Genomic DNA, 10,388 nt, shown 5'->3' on the forward strand with positions numbered 1-10,388 from the left:
TCACCGATAAATAAATAATCCAAACCATATTGCAAAAGTCAATGTGATATGCCAAATTAAATTACGGTCAAACTTGGCAATATTTGACTGGCCTCTTGTCCAAAACAACATAAGCAGCCGATAAGACTATCAGTGTGCAGTGGGAGATGAAGCACAAGAGTTTATTTAACTGCAAGGACCAATGCATATATGTACGGGCATCAAGGCTTCAGCAACTCAGAAGTGTACATGAGGACAGCGGGTAATTCAACAGAGGATACTGCACTGGAGGAACCATATACATATACACCGTACCAAATCCCTGTTAGGATAATTTATTACATCATCATCAATCAAGCATTTACGCTTTCATCCTTTTTAGCCCAATAGAATTAACATTACACCCACGACGACGAGTCAGGTAAGAAAAACAGGCCACACGAGTTCAAACGGGGACAGCAACGAGTTACACACACGAGTTCATGCAGGGACAGCAACTGAGTTACACCTGACAACTTAGGGAGTTGATACATGCATGAATCAATCAACAAGTGGCTCTGGCGCACCTTTGCAACCCTACAAATCACTCTTTCTTTGGCATGGCAGCTAGCCTGGTGTACATCCGCGCCATGGACTGGTAACCTCTGATGTCGCCTGAGCGGAGAAGATTGCCTGCGATTACATTACACAAAAGGGGGTCAGGAAACAGCATTATGACCCAACCAAACCGATACTACTTTAAGCAGTATAACGGCTGAACAGGAACTGATTTTGGAAAATCTGCACGCTTAATGTCAGGAGTTGTGCAAGCAGAGAGATTTTGTATAAGCTCAGATCCATGATTGAGGTCAGCGATTCCTTATGTCATGGGTGCCATGGGTGCCATGTTAAATGCAGCCGTGATCGATTTGATAATTTCTCAGCATTTATCGATGAATTTTTGTATACCCTTACCTTACAAATATTGAGGGGTTTCATTAGGGTAATAGCCTACTGGTTCCTAAATCACAAATCTTCCATAACATACCAAAAGCTGGCAATACTTTAAAACCTAGTTTCTACCACCTCACTCTAGAGGCAACTCAAAGAACCATGTCACAAAGGAGCTGAATCCTTAAAGGTGACAACGTTATCATGCGTCATAGCTTGATATACAGTGAGAACATATACACCAATCAGCTCACCAGTAGGAAATAAGAGTGATTCGATTAAAACTAATTCATGAGTAGGGTATGAAGCTACCTGAGTCGCAGTTAAGTGGGCTGTCTGCTTCCGGATGGGCCATCAACGCAATAATGGCTCTGCAAACAGATTGTAGAGTCCACGCAGGGCTCCATGCATTCTTCAATATATCCAGGCATATTTCACCAGTCTAGAAACATAAACAATAGAAGAGAAACTGAGGAAACAGAAATTGCCCTATAGTTTTGGATCTAGCAACAGGTTACTGCTTGCTGTGTTCACATAAATGGGTGCATGGTGTATTTATGTGTTGCAGGGAATTTCGACAGTACACACCAATCAAATAATAGTATCAAACGGGTCTATGTTTATAGAATACTGATTCAGGTTATTGCAGGAAAATTTCAGTAACAGGAACCAAGAAGATCGGGATTCTACCTACTTTCAACAAGGTCAAAAATCACAAATTCATAAACCCTAAAATAAGCATGTAGTTCAAGAAGGCATATAGAAATAGAAGTAACCTTGAAATGAACATTTGGGTGGAAAATTTTGGTGATGAAGCGGACTTGCGGAGGCAGTAGAGGATACTGCTCGGGAATTGAGAATGCAAGTTGAAATACGCCACCTTCAAAAGGTGTCTCCGATGGGCCCTAACAATATAAATAGTAAGAAAAGGCATCAGTAACAAAGCTGATACTGCTTGTTCCTGCATCACCTTGAGAGAGAAGCAGATACCTTGATTACAGCAGTCCATTTGAATATATTTGAATCATCACAGATTAATTGGATATCTGGGTCGGCTGACTTTTCTCGCTGCACCTCCTTGTACTCCTTGAAGAGCCTAGCTCTAGATGCCTATAGACAGAAGACATTGTCAGAATGTTTAAGAGACGAGAGGATCATTGCCTGAGAGCAACGGGAAACAGATAACATCCGCTAAACAGGGACACAATAGTTCTGATTGTGGCTGTTGAGATCGATACTAATTTGTTCCAAAAAGCTGCTAAATAGGACTACTTAAGCTGTATTCAGACATTAGGCAATACCATCCAGCTAGGCTAACAGGTATAATCAAGTTGCCTCAGAAAGCGACTGGTGATCACCACCAACTAAACTTGGGAACAGTTCGGCCTAAAACTATAATTTGAGTTTGGTCCTTGTGCAAAACTATAATTTGGATTGGCTTGGGCTTTGGGTACTATTGGGCGAGTTCGGTTTGGTCTGGACAGTCAGGCAGGTGCGCCCTGCCCCCCCCCCCCCCCCCCTCATTGTCAGGCAGTCTGCTTGCTGTCTCTGTTCATCCACCTTCTGCCTCATGTTATTATGCGGAGACTTTAGATTTCAGTTGCATTGTTGATCGAATCCAAGCTCTTATCAATGTTACATAATAGTGCCTCCCTCAAACTTAATTTTGCTTATGAACATATGAGGTTGGTGAAATCTGGTAACAGTTGGTTGGTCAGGTCTGGACGCGTGCAGTATTTCTAGTTCTGCACCATCACTACCTAGGTGAGTTCAATCTCTTCTTCATAGACTTGCTTTATGGAACTCCATTTGTGACTATCCTGTTCTGGTTGGGAAGACAGTTGGTTCAGTTTTTGGCTGATCACCGAGCATAGTTTATTTCTTTCTTCGTGTGTGCGCAAACGCTTGGGACATTATTATTTTGTTATTGCTATGATAATGAAATCTGGCCAGGGTGTCCTTTGGAGAAAAATAAACGATCGACTGATAAGAAGTGTTATCTTGGGTACCTATGGACAAGTTCCACTAATTATGGCATGTTACAAATATAATTAATAGGTTGTTGACTAGGCATGCCCGAACAATTTAGTTGTTAATTTTATTATGAATATCAGAACATGATCTGCAGCAGCACAACTACAAGTCCAGTCTGCAGAACAACACACTTGTTCTGAAAATAACAGTTACTGAACAGATCGATATTAAACTACTAGTATTGCAAGACAGCTGCATTTTATTCATAATAATGTTCCCAGCAAAGAAACATAACTAAAAATCATGAGCTCATCGAAAGAGCCGCTATATGGAGTTTTTCTTTGTTACTTGTTACTTTCTTATATCGACAATATGCTACCAAAGATGCTTTGCTTCGTCCTACTACTTTGTATCCCCTATTATTTGCTAATGTGCTTTTCTGAACATATTCTGATGATACCACCTTCGAAAGCCAACACATGGCTGCAGAAACATAGCTTGTAGAGGCTCATGTAGGTTGTAGAGTGTTGCTTTATCTCTTTCTTGCAGATCATAACCTTAATAGTTCATTTTGTAGCTGCTTTATCTGTAGGCTGTAGTGCTGCTAACAATTTCTTTTGTTTTGCCAAAAAAATTGTAGCCTGTCAATTATCTTTCCTCTCATGCCTGCAAATTGATTTTATAGGAACTGAGGCTGCGCCAAGGAAAAAGGGAGCTGCTGGTGGCATGAACTCCTGGTGCTTTACACGTGTTGCTTTTTATGTAGAATCCTTCAAGAGGTGGGCGCTGCCTAGTTATTTCTGTGTCGAGAGGCAGGCACTGTCTACCCGGTGCTGCCTAGTTAAAAAGGACTGTAGAATTATCATATGGTAGAAATGTTGATGACTATACAAGTTTGCATGAATGGGAATTTGATAAGAATTTGGCTTGGTCTGGATTGCCCTACCGCGAACTTCTTATGCCCTTTTCATGTTAAGGCTTTGTCCATGGTTTGACTTCATGGGTTCTGCTAAGCTTCATGCACTAGCCAATGCAACCAAAAGTCCGAACTTATGAAAAGGGCTAAACAATCCACATATACACTTCAAGTCTTCAACACCCCCCCTCACGTGTGACGCGGAAAGTCAACACGTGGACAGACTCAGAGGTATGGCTCAAGAGGCCTATACGTGGACACATAGGGGGCGGCAGCAATTTTTGAATAAACTACGAAAGCCATGACTTGAACTGACCTTACCATGTTAAGCTTCATGCACTAGCCAACACAACCAAAAGTCCAATCTTATGGAAAGGGCTAGATAATCCAAATATACACTTCAACAGGTTCAATCCAAAAATGCGAAACGGATTGGATTAAGTAGGGTGAAAAAAACATACGGTTTGGTTTGGTCGGTGTTATAACTGATTTTTTTTGGATTGGACTGGTTTGGTTTGGATCCTGGAGGTACAGTCCTATGGGCTGGGTTGGTTTTGGTCTAGATTCTAAACTATTCTCAGATTTACAACCAACATTGATAACAGTGTAATCAAGTTGTATCATTCTTCATTCATCCATCGGAAACGTTCACATCTATAACCAGCAGCAATATATGGCAGCCAGAATAACAGGCCAAACGGCGAGCAGAATGCTTGCTGTCGGGACATGAGCCCGTAAGTACAAACTAAAACATGCCATGGCGACAAAAGAAAATGAAACTAGGGTTGTTTGGGTATGGTTTTGCTGAAACCGTGCTACTCTTAAACTGCCAAGGCCCATTCCAAGTCGAGAACAGAGCACTGGCTCTTGGGTCTTACACTAGGCTGAACTGACAAGGTTGCCCATCGTGGAACACCCCTAGGCCTTGAATCACTGATGCTAGTTAAGAGATGAGCGGCTGACCTGCATCTCTCCTCCTCGATGGCCGGAGGGCTGAATCGACGAGCGCGCCTGCCAGTTGCGACAAAGAAAACAGAGCACGGATTAGAAAAATCCCTGCTGGGTCGTCACGACACCGGCGCTCGAACGGAAAAAAGATGCCCCGGTGACATGATCAGGAATATTCTTATCTCATCTTAGACGCCTTGGTACCTAGGGATCTAGATGGTGTGGTGCCGTGTGCGCCCAGAAATCGTGGAGGTCGGTGGATGCTTGGCTAATCGCTGGACGATAGCAATCGAACAAGCTCGTACCTCCAATCGGCCTGAGATCGCGGACGGGGCGGAGGCGGCAGGGGGGCAGCGACCGATGTCGCGGCGAGGAGGGGGCGACGGCGTCAGGGGAGGGTGGAGGGGGAGGGGAGGGATCGAGGCGTCGGCGGCAGCTGTCCGGTGGTGAAGGGGGATTCAGTCAGAGCTGCGACGAGCTGGGGCCTGGGGATGGATTCGGCTGTGGGTTGGATTGGTAGGAAGGAGGATGAGGATCTGAATTATCATCTCTCTCAAAAAAAAAAAAAAAGGAGGACGAGAGTCTGGACGGTGCAGCACATAAGCATGTTTGGTTGACTGCATCAGTTCCGATCAGATCCACTTAGGCCGAAAAAACACGTTTAGTTGTAAATGGAAAGGGCATTGCTAGGCGCCGGCGCGCCGGTCCGAGGGCTCGCGTCGGTCGCACAGCAGCCGTCAGATCAGGGCCCCCTAACCGTCAGATCTCGTCGCGCGAGCCCCCACCGCCCGTCATCCTCGCACGCGTCGCCGTCCCAGCACGCGCCTCGCCCGCGCCGACGCCCCAGCACGCGCCGACCGCCTCGCCTGCGCCGACCGCCTTGCCTCACCTCCTCACCGCTGGTCGCCTTCACCGTCAGTCGCCGCCGGTCGCCGCCTCGGCCGCCCATCGAAGCACCATGGATGCAGCCCGTCGGTCTTCACCTCGTTTCGGTCGCATCTCACCCACCTATGTTGCAAACGCTGGATAAAAAGTTTCAACCGTGTGTAGAAAAAGCTTCAACCGTTAAGAAAAATAGCTTCAACCAAAAACTTCAGCGAGGGAAAGTTGCAAACGTTGACAGAAAAAGCTTCAACCATGTATGAAAAAAGTTTCAAACGCCGCTCCGACTGCAGCATCTCGCGTGGTCACTCCACAAAAGTTTCAACCGTGTATAGAAAAGCTTCAACCGTTAAAAAAAGCTTCAACCAAAAACTTCAACGAGGAAAAAGTATGATTTGCCTTGTAGCTTTTTATATGTATGATTGCAGCTTTTTTAATCAACGGTTGAAGCTTTTTTAAATAGCCGTTGCAGCAATTTTGAGTGACGTTTTGTAAACACTTGTATACGTGTGCCCCGGTCACGGAGGGCAGATGACGAGGACGACGGGCGAAAGCTGGATCCGGCGATGCGGACGGTCGACGGTGGCGGGAACTGGCGATTCGGGAGGGCCGACGGGGGCAGGGGCGCGCGGATGATGGGGCGCAGCGCACGAGCCGTTCGGGATGGGGAGGAGATCGCGGGCCGTTCAGGATGGGGAGAAGCGCGTGAGATCAACGTGTTGGAATTATGCCCTAGAGGCAATAATAAATACAGTTATTATTATAATTCCTGTATCAAGATAATCGTTATTATCCATGCTATAATTGTATTGAATGAAGACTCATTTACATGTGTGGATACATAGACAAAACACCGTCCCTAGCAAGCCTCTAGTTGGCTAGCGAGTTGATCAAAGATAGTCAGTGTCTTCTGATTATGAACAAGGTGTTGTTGCTTGATAACTGGATCACGTCATTAGGAGAATCACGTGATGGACTAGACCCAAACTAATAGACGTAGCATATTGATCGTGTCATTTTGTTGCTACTGTTTTCTGCGTGTCAAGTATTTATTCCTATGACCATGAGATCATATAACTCACTGACACCGGAGGAATGCTTTGTGTGTATCAAACGTCGCAACGTAACTGGGTGACTATAAAGGTGCTCTACAGGTATCTCCGAAGGTGTTAGTGGAGTTAGTATGGATCAAGACTGGGATTTGTCACTCCGTATGAACGGAGAGGTATCTCGGGGCCCACTCGGTAATACAACATCACACACAAGCCTTGCAAGCAATGTAACTTAGTGTAAGTTGCGGGATCTTGTATTACGGAACGAGTAAAGAGACTTGCCGGTAAACGAGATTGAAATAGGTATACGGATGCTGACGATCGAATCTCGGGCAAGTAACATACCGAAGGACAAATGGAATGACATACGGGATTATATGAATCCTTGGCACTAAGGTTCAAACGATAAGATCTTTGTAGAATATGTAGGATCCAATATGGGCATCCAGGTCCCGCTATTGGATATTGACCGAGGAGTCTCTCGGGTCATGTCTACATAGTTCTCGAACCCGCAGGGTCTGCACACTTAAGGTTCGACGTTGTTTTATGCGTATTTGAGTTATATGGTTGGTTACCGAATGTTGTTCGGAGTCCCGGATGAGATCATGGACGTCACGAGGGTTTCTGGAATAGTCCGGAAACGAAGATTGATATATAGGATGACCTCATTTGATTACCGGAAGGTTTTCGGAGTTACCGGGAATGTACCGGGAATGACGAATGGGTTCCGGGAGTTCACCGGGGGGGCAACCCACCCCGGGGAAGCCCATAGGCCTTGAGGGTGGCACACCAGCCCTTAGTGGGCTGGCGGGACAGCCCAAAAGAGCTCTATGCGCCAAGAGAAGAAAATCAAGAGAAAAGAAAAAAAAGGAGGAGGTGGGAAGGAAGGGGGACTCCCTCCCACCAAACCAAGTCCAACTCGGTTTGGGGGGGGGGGAGTCCTCCCCCCTTGGACTCGGCCGACCCCCTTGGGGCTCCTTGAGCCCCAAGGCAAGGTCCCCTCCCTCCCACCTATATATACGGAGGTTTTAGGGCTGATTTGAGACGACTTTTCCACGGCAGCCCGACCACATACCTCCACGGTTTTTCCTCAAGATCGCGTTTCTGCAGAGCTCGGGCGGAGCCCTGCTGAGACAAGGTCATCACCAACCTCGGGAGCGCCGTCACGCTGCCGGAGAACTCTTCTACCTCTCCGTCTCTCTTGCTGGATCAAGAAGGCCGAGATCATCGTCGAGTTGTACGTGTGCTGAACGCGGAGGTGCCGTCCGTTCGGTACTAGATCGTGGGACTGATCGCGGGATTGTTCGCGGGGCGGATCGAGGGACGTGAGGACGTTCCACTACATCAACCGCAAACTCTAACGCTTCTGTTGTACGATCTACAAGGGTACGTAGATCACTCATCCCCTCTCGTAGATGGACATCACCATGATAGGTCTTCCTGCGCGTAGGAAAATTTTTGTTTCCCATGCGACGTTCACCGGCAGTGGCATCAAGAGCTAGGTTCATGCATAGATGTCTTCTCGAGTAGAACACAAAAGTTTTTGTGGGCGGTGATGTGCGTTTTGCTGCCCTCCTTAGTCTTTTCTTGATTCCACGGTATTGTTGGATTGAAGCGGCTTGGACCGAAATTACTCGTACGCTTACGAGAGACTGGTTTCATCGTTACGAGTAACTCCGTTGCTCAAAGATGACTGGCAAGTGTCGGTTTCTCCAACTTTAGTTGAATCGTATTTGACCGAGGAGGTCCTTGGATGAGGTTAAATAGCAACTCATATATCTCCGTTGTGGTGTTTGCGTAAGTAAGATGCGATCCTACTAGATACCCATGGTCACCACGTAAAACATGCAACAACAAAATTAGAGGACGTCTAACTTGTTTTTGCAGGGTATGCTTGTGATGTGATGTGGCCAATGATGTGATGTGATATATTGGATGTATGAGATGATCATGTTGTAATAGAAATATCGACTTGCACGTCGATGGTACGGCAACCGGCAGGAGCCATAGGGTTGTCTTTATACTAACGTGTGTGCTTGCAGATGCGTTTACTATTTTGCTAGGATGTAGCTTTAGTAGTAATAGCATGAGTAGCACGATAACCCCGATGGCAACACGTTGATGGAGATCATGGTGTGGCGCCGGTGACAAGAAGATCGTGCCGGTGCTTTGGTGATGGAGATCAAGAAGCACGTGATGATGGCCATATCATGTCACTTATGAATTGCATGTGATGTTAATCCTTTTATGCACCTTATTTTGCTTAGAACGACGGTAGCATTATGAGGTGATCTCTCACTAAAATTTCAAGACGAAATTGTGTTCTCCCCGACTGTGCCCCGTTGCTACAGTTCGTCGTTTCGAGACACCACGTGATGATCGGGTGTGATAGACTCAACGCTCACATACAACGGGGTGCAAAACAGTTGCGCACGCGGAACACTCGGGTTAAGCTTGACGAGCCTAGCATGTGCAGACATGGCCTCGGAACACATGAGACCGAAAGGTCGATCATGAATCATATAGATGATATGATTAGCATAGGGATGCTTACCACTGAAACTATACTCAACTCACGTGATGATCGGACTTGAGCTAGTGTAAGTGGATCATGAACCACTCAAATGACTAGAGAGATGTACTTTTTGAGTGGGAGTTTAGCGAATAATTTGATTAAGTTAAACTCTAATTATCTTGAACATAGTCTAAGTCCACTTTGAATATATTTGTGTTGTAGATCATGGCTCACGCGACAGTCATCCTGAATTTTAATACGTTCCTAGAGAAAGCTAAGTTGAAAGATGATGGAAGCAACTTTGTAGACTGGGCTCGTAATCTTAAGCTAATCTTACAAGCTGGGAAGAAGGATTATGTCCTTAATGCTGCGTTAGGAGATGAACCACCCGCTACGGCTGATCAGGATGTTAAGAACGCTTGGTTAGCACGTAAGGAGGACTACTCAATAGTTCAATGTGCAGTCTTGTATGGCTTAGAACCGGGACTTCAACGTCGCTTTGAGCGTCATGGAGCATTTGAGATGTTCCAGGAGTTGGAGTTTATCTTTCAGAAGAACGCCCGGATCGAGAGGTATGAGACCTCCGATAAATTCTATGCTTGCAAGATGGAGGAAAACTCATCTGTCAGTGAACATGTGCTCAAAATGTCTGGGTACTCAAACCGTCTAGCTGAGCTGGGGATTGAACTCCCGCAAGAAGCTATCACTGACAGAATCCTTCAATCACTGCCGCCAAGCTATAAAGGCTTTGTGTTGAACTACAACATGCAAGGGATGAACAAGTCTCCCGGCGAGTTGTTTGCGATGCTGAAAGTCGCAGAGTCTGAACTTCGTAAAGAGCATCAAGTGTTGATGGTGAATAAGACCACTAGTTTCAAGAGAAACGGCAAAGGCAAGAAGGGCAATTCGAAGAAGAGCGGCAAGCCTGTTGTCAATCCGACGAAGAAACCCAAAGCTGGACCTAAGCCGGAAACGAAGTGTTACTATTGCAAGGGTATGGGTCACTTGAAGCGCAATTGCCCCAAGTATCTGGCAGATAAGAAGGCGGGCAAAGAAAAATCAGGTATATTTGATATACATGTTATTGATGTGTACTTAACCGGCTCTCGTAGTAGTGCCTGGGTATTCGATACCGGTTCTGTTGCTCATATTTGCAACTCGAAATAGGAACTGCGGAATAGGCGAAGGCTGG

The 10,388-nt window shown here is 45.9% G+C and overlaps 1 protein-coding gene across 1 annotated transcript; it reads right to left on the reverse strand.

Moving 5' to 3' along the window:
• Window positions 1-242: 242 nt before the first annotated feature.
• On the reverse strand, window positions 243-5,297 carry LOC123451938 (protein PEROXIN-4). The gene is made up of 6 exons (XM_045128503.1): window positions 4,952-5,297; window positions 4,763-4,810; window positions 1,900-2,019; window positions 1,686-1,814; window positions 1,222-1,351; window positions 243-651 (listed from the first exon to the last, which is right to left on the reverse strand). The coding sequence occupies exons 2-6, from the start codon at window positions 4,766-4,768 to the stop codon at window positions 563-565; spliced, it is 474 nt and encodes a 157-aa protein (XP_044984438.1). The 5' UTR covers window positions 4,769-4,810; window positions 4,952-5,297; the 3' UTR covers window positions 243-562.
• Between the last annotated feature and the right edge of the window lie 5,091 nt (window positions 5,298-10,388).

This window comes from Hordeum vulgare, chromosome 5H (assembly GCF_904849725.1).
Source record: "Hordeum vulgare subsp. vulgare chromosome 5H, MorexV3_pseudomolecules_assembly, whole genome shotgun sequence".
NCBI classification, from domain to species: Eukaryota; Viridiplantae; Streptophyta; class Magnoliopsida; order Poales; family Poaceae; genus Hordeum; species Hordeum vulgare.